Source organism: Anomaloglossus baeobatrachus, chromosome 6 (genome assembly GCF_048569485.1).
Source record: "Anomaloglossus baeobatrachus isolate aAnoBae1 chromosome 6, aAnoBae1.hap1, whole genome shotgun sequence".
Lineage (NCBI taxonomy): Eukaryota > Metazoa > Chordata > Amphibia > Anura > Aromobatidae > Anomaloglossus > Anomaloglossus baeobatrachus.
The window spans coordinates 48,652,880-48,669,128 of record NC_134358.1 but is presented as its reverse complement, the minus strand read 5'-3'; the positions used below and the strand labels follow the sequence as shown (position 1 = coordinate 48,669,128).

The 16,249-nt window shown below is 41.7% G+C and overlaps 1 protein-coding gene across 1 annotated transcript in view; it reads right to left on the bottom strand.

The window, feature by feature from the left end:
- SNTB1 (syntrophin beta 1) overlaps positions 1-16,249 on the bottom strand; it is a 230,715-nt gene that overhangs the window by 13,665 nt on the left and 200,801 nt on the right. The window contains exon 4 of the mRNA XM_075352904.1: positions 1,936-2,075. Coding sequence (XP_075209019.1) covers positions 1,936-2,075 — 140 coding nt within the window. The remainder of the gene's footprint in view (positions 1-1,935; positions 2,076-16,249) is intronic.

Here is a 16,249-nt window from a genome sequence, read left to right as displayed (position 1 = left end):
AAAGTCAAATTTATAGATTATATTGGTAATAATGACATATTATTACCCTGGGGACATTGTGTGGGCACTAGATGGTGGCACTATTAAACACTGGAGAAGTCTGTATTTATTTTGTGCATTGTGTTGGCATTGTGTGATCATTTTTGGCAAGACACGAAAATAAGAGCGCTTTTGACATCATGCGAAAAAAACCCTCCAAAAATGTTGGCCATACTTTATTGACTTGTCCACAGTTTTATAAAACTTGCCTGTCCTGAAGCAATGTATATTTGTAGTCTTCAGAAGATTTTCACTCAGTATTAATGGATGAAACTTCTAGTCGGAAAGTTCGTTTTAGCCTTTTTTGTTTATTTATTATTTTTATTTTATTCTTTATTTAACTTATGTCTTTTGCAATTTTTTATTTATTTTACTTATCTCCTTCGCTATATTTTAAATTTATTTAATTTTATTTTTTATTTATTTTTATTTATTTTACCTATCTCTTTCACTATTTATTTAATGTTATTTATTATACTTATTTTACTTATCACGTTTGCAATTTGTATTATTTATATATATATATATATATATATATATATATAATATATATATATATTATTTATTAAATTTTATTTTTATATATTTTATTTCTCTTTTGCTATTTTTTTCATTATTTATTTTATTTTTTATTAATTTTACTTATCTCCTTCACAATTTTTTATTTAATTTATTTTAGTTTTTATTTATTTTACTTATCTCCTTTGCTATTTTTCTAAATATATTTAATATTATTTTTATATATTTTACTTTTCTCTTTCGCTATTTCTTTTTCATTTATTTTATTTTTTACATATTTTATTGATCTCCACTATTTTTTAATTTATTTTATTCTTTATTTATTTCACTTATCTCCTTTGCTATTTTTTTAAATTTATTTAATTTTATTTTTATATATTTTACTTATCTCTTTTGCTATTTTTGTTATTATTTATTTCACTTATCTCCTTTGCTGTTTTTTTAAATTTATTTAATTTTATTTTACTTATCTCTTTCTCTATTTTTTATTCACAATTTTTTTTATTATTTTACTTATCTCCTTGACTTCTTTATTTAATTTATTTTATTTATTTTACTTATCTCCTTTTCTATATTTTTTTTTATTTATTTAATTTATTTTATCTTTTTATTTATTTTACTTATTTCTTTTGCTATTTTTTAAAATTTATTTTATTTTTTATTTATTTTACTTATCTCCTTCACTTTTTTTTATTTCATTTATTTATTTTTACTTATCTCCTTCACAATTTTTTTTATATATTTAATTTCATTTTATATTTATTTTATTTATCTCTTTCAATATTTTGTATTTGCTTATTTATTTTACTTCATTCACAATTTTTCTTTTTTTACATTTATTTTATTCATCTCTTTCGATACATTTTTTTAAATTTTTTTAAATGTATTTCTTATTTTTATAGCTGCCTCTCGTATTTTTTTTTTTTCTTTACTGAATGGGGAAACTTGGGTGGCAAACTATGCTAGCTTTAAAATATTGACAGGCTATTCATTCTATGTGTACATTCACCTTGAATTACAATATACTCCAGAGCTGAAATCATAATTCTGCTGGTTGTTATTGAAATATTTGGAACAGTCCACAACCTCTCAAGTGTATAAATTGTATGCTGTCTGATGGGAAAAAAAAACTATACTATCCCAATATAATACGGGAAGTATGTGGGTGCAATGTGGAAAAGTTCAAGGGGTATGAATACTTATTCAAGGCACAGTAAATAGTGTATTTACAGTTACTAGACTTTTTAAATTAACCATATACTACAATATAGATTGGAAAATAACATTTTCTTCCAAGAAACCTACACCTTGAGGATGATATTATCGTCTCCCACCAATCCTTGTAGACCGTTCTATGTAATAAAGCAGGTGCGGTACCTGGTGGCTATGAGGGGGTAGCTGTGCACGGGGCCGTACCAGGCTTCCTTCATGCGGGGCATGCTGTCATACATGAGTAGGTCTTTCTCTGTGACAACAATCAGGACCGGCTTCCAGTGTTTTTCATTTTCACCCGATACCTAAAAGAGATAGACGGTAACAATAAGACGGGAGTGCGACAGGAAATGGTGCGATTTTCAGGTTCTGTGGACAAGCCAAGAAGGGGTTAATGGGTTCTTCCATTCTCCAAGATCCAATCCCAATATGTAGTAGGTGTAGTAATAATAATAATAATAATAATAATAATAATAGCAAATACCTCCAATTAGAAATGTAGTATAGTTCTCTTGATTAGCTATGTCCCTTACCTCATCTGCAAGGCATTGCAGTTTAGGTATCCATGGTTACGACTAATAATATTAGACAATACCTCCAATTAGAAATGTAGTATAGTTCTCCTGATTAGCTATGCTGCTTACCTCATGTGCAGGGCATTGCAGTAGCTCAGGTATCTATGGCCATGAAAATTAATAGCTAACTGTCACTATATATGGGGTTGTATCCATGGATATCTAAACTACTGCAATGCCCTGCATGTGAGGTAAGCAACATAGCTAATCAGGAGAACTATGCTACATTTCTAATTGGAGGTATTGTTTAATATAATTAGTCGTAACCATGAATCCCTAAACTGCAATGCCTTGCAGATGAGGTAAGGGACATAACGAATCAGGAGAACTATACTACATTTCTAATTGGAGGTATTGTCTAATATAATTAGTCATAACCATGAATCCCTAAACTGCAATGCCTTGCAGATGAGGTAAGGGACATAACGAATCAGGAGAACTATACTACATTTCTAATTGGAGGTATTGTCTAATATAATTAGTCGTAACCATGGATCCCTAAACTGCAATGCCTTGCAGATGAGGTAAGGGACATAACTAATCAGGAGAACTATACTACATTTCTAATTGGAGGTATTGTCTAATATAATTAGTCGTAACCATGGATCCCTAAACTGCAATGCCTTGCAGATGAGGTAAGGGACATAACTAATCAGGAGAACTATACTACATTTGTAATTGGAGGTATTGTCTAATATTATTAGTCGTAACCATGGATACCTAAACTGCAATGCCTTGCAGATGAGGTAAGGGACATAACTAATCAGGAGATCTATACTACATTTCTAATTAGAGGTATTTGCTATTATTATTATTATTATTGGTCTGATTGACAGCTCCTCATGGTGATTCTTGCTGCTGAAATCTCACGCTGCTCAGTACAAGCTGCAGCTATCAGTTTGTTTGTGTGGCTGAATATTGAAAAGACTTGGACTCCTAAAATGCTCACTTTAATAGCTTGATAATGCAGCCATTCTCAAATGAATTTTCAAAGTAAGTACACCTGTCTCAGCTGGCCTAAGTGATCTATTTAATATTGTGAGCAGATTTTCTATTGAAATCTGGTGACAGATCCACTTTCGCAGATACGCACCGCTTTATAAATTTGACCAATTTTACCCCAAAGCAAATCCGTTTAACACAAAATCTATTAGAAAATGGAAGAACTTTACTTAGAACTTGTATAAAATGATTGTGTAAGTTATATAACAACCAAAACATCCATAAAAAACAAACCGGCAACATTCCGAAGCAAAGAGTATAAAGTGACATAGATACACGTCGGCTGGTGCAGAGTTTCCTCCGCAGACGCTGTCCCGGGGGTGAGCGCTGCTCCGGAGCACAGCCTGATTGCTGTTTGTCATGTAGAACAGGCCTCAGATCTCTGGTTTCACCGGTAATTTCCAGGACGGGTACACGTTGTGACTAAACCACCCCGAGAAACTGCCAAATTCTCCCCACACAAGAAGGACGTGACTGGAGCTCGGGACAACCACGAACTGAGTGTTTAACATGTCTTTACTCGGAGCTGTACTTCATGTCTCCGGGATTTTCAAACCACAAGATGACTATGAATAGAAGATTGTAGTGAAAAGAAAGATTCAGTCTAATGTGTATTCACATTGGTGCAGAGGCACCGCACATCGTGGGCTCTGGGTCCAGGGGAGAACCAAAAGCCCATCTCCTCCAAAGCACCATTAATGAATGGCGGAGGCTCAGGAGCTTAAAGAGGTCGTCACTACTAGGACAACCCCTTCTCCCTCCACATTTGCCCCCAGGTAAAATAATAAAGCCTATACTCACCTCCCATACCGACGTCTTTCCAGCGGTGCCGCAACTCGTGTGACATCACAAGGGTGTCATCAATAGAAGGTGCTATACAGGGGACCCTCCAGCTTTAAAGTATCCTTGGGTGGTGATATTTGAAGGGGTTGTCCAGTGAAAACAAGTAATCACTTAATCACAGCTTGCGCACTGCTGGTCCCGTCTAACGAGAATAAAAGTGCCCTATTCTGCTGATCGGTGCAGATCCCAGTGATTGGACCTTCACGATCAACAAGCTTCTACCTAACCACAGCATACGCACTGCCGAGCATGCGCACTGCCGAGCATGCGCACTGCCAATCGTGCACTGGCACTTCATTTTAATGGGGATAAAAGTGCCCTCCAATGATCGGTGCAGATCCAAGTGGTCGGACCTCCACAATCACAAGCTTTTACCTAACCACAGCATGAGCACTGCTGAGCATGAGCACTGCTAAGCATATGCAATTGTACTTCATTTTAATATGGATAAAACTGCCTTGTTCTGTTGATCTGGGTGCAAATCCCAAAGGTCGGACCTCTACGATCAACAAGCTTTTACCTAACTACAGCATACGCACTGCCGAGCATGCGCACTGTCGAGAATACGCACTGGCCCCTCATTCTAACCCCGACCTACACGCAACTTCAGATCCTCACAAGATCTCCTTCTCTGCTCCTCTCTTATCTCCTCTTCACACAATCGCGTACAAGATTTCTCCCGTGCCTCCCCCATACTCTGGAACACTCTACCTCAGGATATCAGACTCTCCCCTACTGTGGAAAGCTTCAAGAGGAACCTCAAGACCCATCTCTTCCAACAAGCCTACAACCTACAATAGCCCTCAGTCCAGTACACCACTGCGCAACCAGCTCTATCCTCACCTATTGTACCATCACCCATTCCCTGTAGACTGTGAGCCCTCGCGGGCAGAGTCCTCTCTCCTCCTATACCAGTCTGTTTTGTACTGTTAATGATTGTTGTACGTATACCCTCTTTCCCTTGTAAAGCGCCATGGAATAAATGGCGCTATAATAATAAATAATAATAATAAGAATTCTAAGGCCTAAGCCACACAGCATGAAAATCGGAGCGAGTGGAATGCGATGTTTTATTGCATTCCAGTCGTACCAATATTAGCCTGCGTGTCATCAGCACTCATGAGCGATTATTTTCTCAGCCCTAATCGGACCGAGAAAACAATCGCAGCATGCTACGATTAATGTGAGTCTTGTTTCTCTCGCACCCATTCAAGTCTATGGGGCGAGAGAAAGATCGCACTGCACTCGCGGTACACCAGTGTACTGCGAGTGCAGGGCGAGAATGGCAATAGTCGGCAACGGAGGAGAAAGGGAGATAAATCCCTACATCCCCTCCTCAGCGCCAGCCCGCCCCGCCTCAGAGCCGGACTGTCCCTCCTTAGCGCCAGCCCGCCCCGCCTCAGAGCTGGACCGCCTCTCTTCAGAGCCGGCCCGCTCCTCCTCAGAGCCGGACTGCCCCTCCTCAGAGCCGGACTGCCCCTCCCCAGTGCCAGCCCGCTCCTCCTCAGAGCCGGACCGCCCCTCCTCAGAGCTGGACCGCCCCTCCTCAGCGCCGGACCGCTCCTCCTCAGAGCCGGACCGCCCCTCCTCAGAGCCGGACCGCCTCTCCTCAGAGCCGGACCGCCCCTCCTCAGCGCCGGACCGCTCCTCCTCAGAGCCGGACCGCCCCTCCTCAGAGCCGGACCGCTCCTCCTCAGAGCCGGACCGCCCCTCCTCAGAGCCAGACCGCCCCCTGCAGCTGAGGTCCGATTGCATGATCGGACCTCAGTCGCAGTGACACTCGCATGACACTTGGCTCTGCTGTACTGCCAGCGTGAGTGTGGCCCTTTTGGGGATAAAAGTGCCCTGTGCTGCCAATCGGAGTATTTCCCACCAATTTAACCAGTTATCACCTATTCACAGCATGCACGCTCCATTCTAACGGGGATAAAAGTGCCCCATTCTGCGGATCAGTGCAGGTCCCAGCGGTCGGACCCTCACTGATGAAAACATTATTGCTTATCCTGTGGATAGGTGATAACTTGTTTTCAACGGTGAACTTTAAATTCTGGGATGTCCTCTAACTGATCCCAGATAATAATTGGGTAGCGGTCCATCATGGTCCGGCACCATTTGTTGGAGCCTGTATTCTATGAAAGGACACAACATTGGGGCTGCGGACCATGATCACATCAGCCCCCACAATCTGGTACAGTCCGGCCCATATGATGTGGCGCCTTTACCACCAATGTGATGCAGAATCTTGGTCTTTCCATTAGTCCTTTTGGTTTTCCCGGTTTCTTCTTCTCCTTCTACCCTTTGATTTTCCTACCACGGTGTCAGGCTGCCCTTTCTTTGGCAGCGCTGATCCAGTGTCGCCCTATGATCAGCGGCCAGGTACTAATTATATGTTTTATTCCCCGAGCCGCTGAGTGTAATTGCAGCTTCAGGATGAAGAGAATCGGGCTCAGGAATCGCATTCACATTAGCAGCACAAAGAGCCCGCGGACAGAAGGGAAGGCGACGCCGGCTACTCCGATGCTCTTGTGCCTGGGAGTACTTCCCTTTTTTGTAGTTAACAGATAAATTGTCACGAAGCCTTTTTGCTTTGATTGGAATTTGTGCGGTGATTATATATTATTCACAGGTTGAGCGGCCGGAACTGAACCGATGGCAAAAAAATGCTGAATGTATTAAATCTGCGCTTCATTTCACCTGCGGAGGCGCTGTAGAGAAACTGAGCACTTAATGTGTAATGCTCCATTTCACCTGCGGAGGCGCTGTAGAGAAACTGAACACTTAATGTGTAATGCTCCATTTCACCTGCGGAGGCGCTGTAGAGAAACTGAACACTTAATATGTAATGCTCCATTTCACCTGCAGAGGCGCTGTAGAGAAACTGAACACTTAATGTGTAATGCTTCATTTCACCTGCGGAGGTGCTGTAGAGAATCTGAACACTTAATGTGTAATGCTCCATTTCACCTGCGGAGGCGCTGTAGAGAAACTGAATAATTAATGTGTAATGCTCCATTTCACCTGCGGAGGCGCTGTATAGAAACTGAACACTTAATGTGTAATGCTTCATTTCACCTGCGGAGGCGCTGTAGAGAAACTGAACACTTAATGTGTAATGCTTCATTTCACCTGCGGAGGCGCTGTAGAGAAACTGAACACTTAATATGTAATGCTTCATTTCACCTGCGGAGGTGCTGTAGAGAAACTGAACACTTAATGTGTAATGCTCCATTTCACCTGCGGAGGCGCTGTAGAGAAACTGAACACTTAATGTGTAATGCTCCATTTCACCTGCGGAGGCGCTGTATAGAAACTGAACACTTAATGTGTAATGCTTCATTTCACCTGCGGAGGCGCTGTAGAGAAACTGAACACTTAATATGTAATGCTCCATTTCACCTGCGGAGGCGCTGTATAGAAACTGAACACTTAATGTGTAATGCTTCATTTCACCTGCGGAGGCGCTGTAGAGAAACTGAACACTTAATATGTAATGCTTCATTTCACCTGCGGAGGCGCTGTATAGAAACTGAACACTTAATGTGTAATGCTCCATTTCACATGCGGAGGCGCTGTATAGAAACTGAACACTTAATGTGTAATGCTCCATTTCACCTGCGGAGGCGCTGTAGAGAATCTGAACACTTACTGCCAGGTTCCTCCCCAGATTACAGCCGATTGCGGAAGGTTTTGGGAGTAGACATCATTGAATCTATTATTTAATCTTTCTATTAAACCTTGCTATTCAAAAGTCGACACCCCCCTTTAAAAAAAATTGTTCACCAACAGAAAAATAATATATTTCACATCCTGTGGAAATATCCACGTAAGAGCACGGTGCGTGGCCCACACTGCCTGGAGGAGGCACACCGAGTCTTCTACCACTTTTTGATGAACTCCAGTTTCAGGTTGATTCATTCTAGAGAATGGTTGTAAATCTATGAACCCAACAAAAATAAACTCCCCGTCTGAACTTTATGAGTCGTTTTCCAAGAGCATTGTGGGAAATCCCGACCACCCCTCACCGACCACACATAGACGGTGGTGACCACATGTTTCCAATCAAAAGTGGTGGAAGATGTGGAATTGATGGCTGCGAGTATTGTCTCCTCCTCACTATTTACACCACTGTTCAAAAAACTCCTGGCTCCGACCCAAGTCCTCCAAATATTAGACGTCCCCTAGCAACTCCACCCCTGTGATGATGGGCGCTCAGTGAATACATCTCCACTATCATAACAAGGCTTCTCCATGTGCTGTGCCGAGCCGAGAGCAGGTGTTTCCTACAGGCGACGGACGGAGCTCGCTGATTGTGACCACGCTCAGGAAGTGACTGCATTTATAGAACAGACTAAAATTATATCAACTCTTCTCATTTCTGTAATCGGAAACTACAAAAATGTTTTATTTCATTCATTTAACTGTGAAAATTCTATCCTGGGACAAAAATGATGACCAAAAGGTTTTTTTTTAATCCCATGAGTTTGATAATAAGGCCGCCTTGCTGCTGGCTGTTGGGCTCACATAAAAACTGGCCATTTTTTTGTGCTAAGTATCTCAATTCTTACATGTTTTTCATAGCAGTAATACATGTCTATATTCCCATATTCATTGATCCATATACCTTAGCGCTACAGAGTGCAATTGTCTTCTTTTTGTTACCATGTTTCATGTTCAGTTTGCACCTGTTCACATTTGAAAAGTGGATGTGCCATCAGTCTTTTTCTTAGATTGCAGGGTTATACCTTCTGATTGAGCTCCTGCTCCTCAGCCTCAGGCGATTTTAATTCTCCATTTGTCCGCCAATAAACTGTAGGTTTTTTAACGAAAACGGAGGCAATAGAGTAGGCAGGAACCCAACAAACATGAGGTCGCCTTGCCGTTGGCTGTTGGGCTCACATAAAATCTGGCCATTTTATGTGCTAAGTATCTCAATTTTTATGTTTTTCATAGCAGTAATACATGTCTATATTCCCATATTCATTGATATATCTTAACACTACAGAGTGCAGCTGTCTCCTTTTTGTTACTATGTTTCATGTTCAGTTTGCACCTGTTCACATTACCAAGGTAGGATGTGTTATCAGTCTATTTCTTAGATTATAGGATGATTGAGCTCTTGCTCCTCAGCCTCAGGCAATTTTAATTCTCCATTTGGAGGTTCCTGTCCTCCCATAAATTGTAGGATTTTTAACCCAAAGAGAGGCATTAGTTTAATAGGGACCCAACAAAATGAGGTCGCCTTGCCGTTGGCAGTTGGGCTCACGTAAAAACCGGCCATTTTTTGTGCTAAGCATCTCAATTTTACATGTTTTTCATAGCAGTAATGCATGTCTATATGCCTATATTAATTGTTCCATATATCGTAGCGCTATAGAGTGCAGCTGTCTCCTTTTTGTTACTATGGTTCATGTTCAGTTTGCACCTGTTCACATTAGAAAGGTGGGATGTGCCATCAGTTTTTTTCTTAGATTGCAGGGTTATACCTTCTAATTGAGCTCTTGCTCTTCAGCCTCATGCGATTTTAATTCTCCATTTACAGGTTCCTGTCCTCCCATAAATTGTAGGTTTTTAACCCAAAGAGCGACATTATTTTAATAGGGACCCAACAAAAAGAGGTCACATTGCCATTGGCTGTTGGGCTCACATAAAACTGGCCATTTTGTGTGCCAAGTATCTCAATGTTTATGTTTTTCATAGCAGTAATCCATGTCTATATTCCCATATTCATTGTTACACATATCTTAGCACTGCAGAGTGCAACTGTCTCATTTTTGTTACTTTGTTTCATGCTCCGTTTGCACCTGTTCACATTTGAAAGGTAGGCTGTGCCATCAGTCTTCTTAGATCAAAGCAGAGTCCAGCCACACTTCATACACCATTTTCAGTGTCTGCAAATTTTTACACTGGTACCTTAAATATTATCATAATATTTTCACATTTGAGCAGTTATCTTTTTTTTTTTTACCTTCAATTTAATTATTTTTTTTTTATGTTATTTATTAATTTATTCATTTACCATCTTTATTTTCTAACTATAACATTTTAAAAAAAAAATCTCTACACATTTGAATAGTCATGTTTTTTTACCTTAATATTTATTACTGGTTTTTTTTAATGTTTGTTAGTTTAGAATTTATTTATCATATTTATTTTCTAATTATAATTTTTTTTAAAAAATTTTATTCTACATATTCAGACAGCTTATTGTTGTATTTTTTTAATGTTTATTAATTTGGCATTATTTATTCATTTACTATCTTTGTTTTCTAACTTTAATGTACCTGGCTATATCTGTCATGGGCGACAGACAGTCCTGTGCAGAGGTGGATTATAATGAGGGCAATCTGGGCTACTGCCCGGAGCCCGAGGCTCCAGGGGGCCCATCTGTGTTGTCTGGCAATAGAAGGTCACAGTGTTTGACTGCATAAACTGCACCCTGACCTTCTATTGTTCCTGCTGTGAGTATTCAGTGTACTACATATCTCCTCTGCTGGGTTTTCATCCTTTTATTAAGACCCAGCTCTTCTTCCCTTCAGCTGCTGTCAGTATTTCCCCTTGGGTTTAATACTCCCATTTTCCCTGGACTGTTGCTGGTGATATTATCCAGTTCATTCTAGCTCTGGTTGCAAGCAGATGGCTTGTACTCCTCTGTGGTATCGTTGCTGGAACTTTGCTGAACTTCTACCTGAGTCATATGTGGATAAGTAGTTCATGCTTTTCCCCCTGTGTGTCCGCCATGTATCTCTTTAGTTTTTAGTCCATTACACTATGTGGTATATCCACACAGGTTCAAATATAACGTCTCCCTAGAAGGATCCATGTTAAGAGCTCAGCAGCCTCCACACTATGCTCCGATCAGCACAAGCAAATCCTCTCTCTCTCTCAGAGGTTCCTTCCAGAGGCATAACAACCTCCAGACACCAACCATATGTCAAACAAACAGGCACCATTTTCAGAAAAAGAGGCACACGGACGGAGGACTGTAGATAGCCAGACCCACCTGTCTCTTCAGCTATCCATAAAAGCTGTCCCTGGAATGCACTAATAAGCTTTGTGGCACTACAGGTACTAGAGCAGACATCTAGGTTTTCATCACCTTTGTGATACATACTGGCTGCCATCTTATAGCCCCCTCTACTTAATATTTGGTTGCACACCCTTTGGATTAAATAACGGCAATCAATCGCTTCTTACTCCTCTCACCTGGAATTTTGGACTCTTCTCTATAAGCTGCTCCAGGTCTCATATTTAAAGGTGTCTTCTCCCAACACCAACTTTAAGATCTCTCCACAGGTGTCAATGGGATTTAGATCCAGACTCATTGCTGCCACTTCAGAACTCTCCAGCGCTTTGTTTCCATCCATTTCTGGGGGCTTCCTGAATTATGTTTGGGGTCATTGTCCTGCTGCAAGAGCCATGACCTAGGGCACAGATCCAGTTATCTGACATTAGGCACTACATTACCACCCATAATCCTTTGGCAATCTTCAGATTTCATGATGCCTTGCACACAGTGAAGGCGCCCAGTGCCAGAGGCAGCAAATCAAGCCCAAAAAATCTATGTGCCTCCACCGTATTTGACAGTAGGTGCTGTGTTCTTTTCTTTGTAGACCTCAATCCATTTTTGCTAAACAGTAGAATGATGTGCTTTACCAAAAACCTCTATCTTGGGCTCCTCTGTCCACAACACTCTTTCACAGAAGGATTTTGGTTACTCAGGTACATATTGGCAAGCTGCAGTCTAGCTTTTTTATGTCTCTGTGTCAGCAGTTAGGTCCTCATGGGTCTCCTGCCATAGTGTTTCATTTCAATCAGATGTGGATGCTGATATGGTTTTGCTGACATTGATGACCCCTGAGTTCGCAGGACAGCTTAAATGTCTTTGGAACTTGATTGGGGCTGCTTATCCACCATCCGGATTATCCTGCTCTGCAACCTTTCATCAATTTTTCTCTGCCATCCATGTCCTCTCTGGACATGATTAGCTACAGTGCCACGTTTTTTAAACTTCTTAACTATATTACACCCTATGGACAAAGGAACATCAAGATCTCTGGAGATGGACTTGTAAGCTTGAGATGGTTGATATTTTTCAACAATTTTGGTTCTCAAGTCCTGAGACAGTTCTCTTCTCTTTTTGTTTTCCATGCTTAGTGTGTAACACACAGACAAAAAATATGCAAATATTAAGTCAACTTCTCTCCATTTTATCTGGTTTCAGGTGTGATTTTCATATTGCCCACATCTGTTACTTGCCACAGGTGAGTATGAACGAGCATCACATGCTTGAAGCAAAGTTGTTTACCCACAGTTTTAGAAGGGTGCCAACATTTTTGACAGGTCCATTTTTGGGGTATTGTGTGAAGTTACTCTGTTGCAATATCAGCTTTCATAGATATACAAGGAGTTAAACCATACATTACAGCACTACCGTTTTTTACTCGATTTTTCAAAATCTTAAGTGGCCACAGCTTATGTGGGAGAGTTTCTAGAGACTTTGAGACCACATAACCACTGGCCTTAAAGAGGATTCACACCAGGCCACAAACAGCCAGATTTTGATCTTGTTGTATTCTTGCTTCTCTCCTAAGTTTGCCATTGTTTATTTTCTTAAACTCCGCCCCAAGTGTTTAAGAGATATGGGCCTTTTTATTTACTGCTAATTTTACTGGTCTTTACCAAAGGGGTGTGGCTCACAGGGTAGTTATGCAGAGTAGCAGAAGGACACGCCCCAGAGGATCCTGTGAGCCCCTTGAAGCATTCCTAGGGTCTGCCAATACCCCAACTATGGATTTTGCCATTTTGAATGGCTGTGTCCCCAAAATCTCCCCTTTACAAATGTAGCTCAACTCCCCTCTCCCCATTTTAAAAGTGAACACTAGACCAAATTGATCGCTTACAATTGAGAATGGATATGCGCACCTTAAAAGGATCTTCCGGGTTTTGTCAAATCCCTGTCTCCCGGCTCAAGTTTGTCTAAAAAAACATTACTCTCCCTTTGTCCAGCGCTGAGTCTCTGACATGACATGATGTCGATAGCGAGCGCTGCAGCCAATCACTCAACCACTGAGCTGAACTCGTGCTGTCAACTTGGATAGAACTGCCGAGCTCAGTGATTGGCTGCAGTGCTGTCGATGTGCTGCAGACAATAACAGACACTGGGAGAAGGGGCATAAACTCTGTTCTCTACTCACCCTCCAGGGGCCCTTTTAAGATTGTACGGCTTTAGGAAGTCAGCACCCACTTCGTATATACCATTATGCTCCCCTTGGCTGTGGCGACGTCACCCCATGTTGCACGGAGCATTCTCATACAGACTGGACTCACAAGTCGTGTTTCCCAGTAGCCACTCCAGACCTCCCCGCCGGTGGCTTTTTGGCCCCTATTCATTAGCCCGTCTGTAATGAGAGACCAGATTTTGGGCCGTGCTCCCCCCACATCACAGACATCGATCACCACATACTCATTTCTCTTCTTTCCTCCCCTCGAATTTATTTTTGAAAACAAACAAGTTTATTTCAGCCGCAAAGTCCAAATATAGAAAACTTCAAGTCGTCACTTTTTCTTCTTGTGACCACAGACCCAGCCCAAATAACAAAACACTTTCTAGCGTCCCACATGCCGAGAGAATTCACATACCGCATTTCTGTGGTCACTTTGTCTGACAGTGTAGAATGAGGATTGTGCTGTTGTCAGACGCTTTATACAGCGGGAACTCCCCGAGACGCTGAAGACTCTGAAGACTCTGGAGACGTGCGGATGTAGCAGAAGTCAGATTGTCAGATCACTTTTTAGGACTGTATCCATTGTGCGTTACAGCGCACCAATCACCAGGTTTTTCCTATATAACCTAGAGCCAGTGCTATACTGGCACTATCAGGCTGACTCTATACATGCCTTTAGTTGTCAGCTCGGATGTATAGGTTTTGAAACACAAGCAAGTAAAGTTTGTAAAACGAGCAGCTTTTTGAATGACAGCAGCTGATAGCTGAGGTGGGTATTCACAGTGATTCCTGCCCCTTGTCTGTTGTTCCTCCCCCTATTTATGCTAATTCTATTATAGAAGCATTTTACTAAGTGACTAGAAGGACCTGTGCTGATGTCATACCCATGTGACCAGAAGGGGCGGGACCTCAGCCAACATAGCTGATACCAGGAAGCAACATTATTTTTCTGTTGGCTGAGGTCCTGCCCCTTCTGGTCACATGGGTATGACATCAGCACAGGTCCTTCTAGTCACTTAGTAAAACGCTTCTCTAATAGAATTAGCATAAATAATAGATAGGGGAGGAACAACAGGCAGGGGCGGGAATCACTATGAATACCCACCCCAGTCTCTGCATCTATTAGAAATGTGTGGCACATTCCACCCTGCTCGGCACTGCTGAGGGTGGCACAGCAGTATGATTGATGATATACTTTGCCATGCTGCGAGACTCAAAGAAAGGTCAGACATTGACTTACAGGATAGTTACTCCTTGGCCTAAACAGAGAGAGAGAAAATGGAGATCTCATTTTCATGTTTTTCCCATGGTGCATTGCCAATAAGACTCCATAATCATCTGCTCAAGCAAAAGAGCTTACAGTCAGTCTGTATCTGGAAAGCTTTTCTAAAGCTCATGTTATCCAGTAACCAGCCAGCATCATGTCAAGGAGACCACCATGTATCAACAGGCAGTTATATGTACTGAATGAGTCAGCTGTACAACACACTGCCTCTGCTCCCTGCACAGACTTGTTGAGCTGAATGAGAAAATTGTACAATAATTCATACATTTTTTTTTAGTAGAAAAACACAAGTAATAAAACAAACAAACAAAAAAAAAAAGAATGTATCGTGTTTAGTGAAATGGGCCAAGGTTATCATACACTGTGACCCACTCTGATAAATTTAGGGGGACAGCAATGAAGATTTTGGTATGTTTGACTCCAGTCCTTGCGGGACCCTCATTCTCAGGAACAGATGCACAGTCAAAACTGAAGGATATGGAATAATCTGTGTCTGCGCACTGTGGCCCCTTTGTGGTTTGTCTGTCCGGAGGGCGAGCGAGGAGCCGGGTCCCCGGATCCCTTTGGGTGTCTGTAAACATTCAGCGAGCGGTGGTGGGAAGAGGTGAAGAAAACAAAAGATCTTCATTTCACAGTGTCGGCTTTAATTGATGTCAAACCGGAGCGCTAGATCATCATCTGGGCGAGACGTCTCATCCTCTCATGTCCCACTTATTTGCACGCAAGAATTTTTGTCTTACAAGGACATTTTCAGCGTAAAAACTTTCTACTCTTATTAAAGGATATGGTCAATTTTTTAAATATATCCATGGATTTGGAGTAAAAATCATTTTTGCCATTAGGTTTCATTAAACATGTTGCACCATTTGCCTCTGTTCTACACTGTCTTTTGCTGGTTGCAAAATGAGTTAACTGAGAATCTGTCAGTGAGCTTGTTCTGAGAGTATACAATCTTCGTTCTTCTGAGTTCCTCCCAGTTGCTTTATGACTATGACTCGCCCGTCCAGGGCCTTAGGTGACTCTGTGTCGGGCCGGACTAGTCCGGGGTAGTCAGCGGTGGCGGGGCCCGACTCCGTGACCCTGGTGGAGTCAATTAAAATGTGGCGGTATTGGGGAGATGGTAATAAAGTTTATATATGATTCGTGACGCCACCTGTGGTAATTTGCAGCTATGGAGCCGCAGCTGCTAGAAGGAAACTCCGGGGCTGATGTTATGGCAGCTGAGGTGTTTCTTGCTCTCCACAGGTAGAGCGGGTACCCCGGGGCAACCTTTGGTGCTTGGTAAAGTCTATGGTGTTTGGGGTTGAGGTGCAGAATTAAGCAGACGACACGGGGCTTGCAGTTAAGATGTTTACTCACTGTTAGTCTCACAGTTGTGTTGACCGGTTACCCGCAGTGTGTCAGGATCCGCTGTTGTGGGTCTCCGCCGATCCCGGATAGGTCAAGGGTCAGTACCGGTGCACCCCTCTATGTGTCCTTCCTCTGGCTGTCTCCTAACGCTCAACTGTATTAGATTGTCTTGCGCCTCCACCACAGGGCCTGTACAAAGG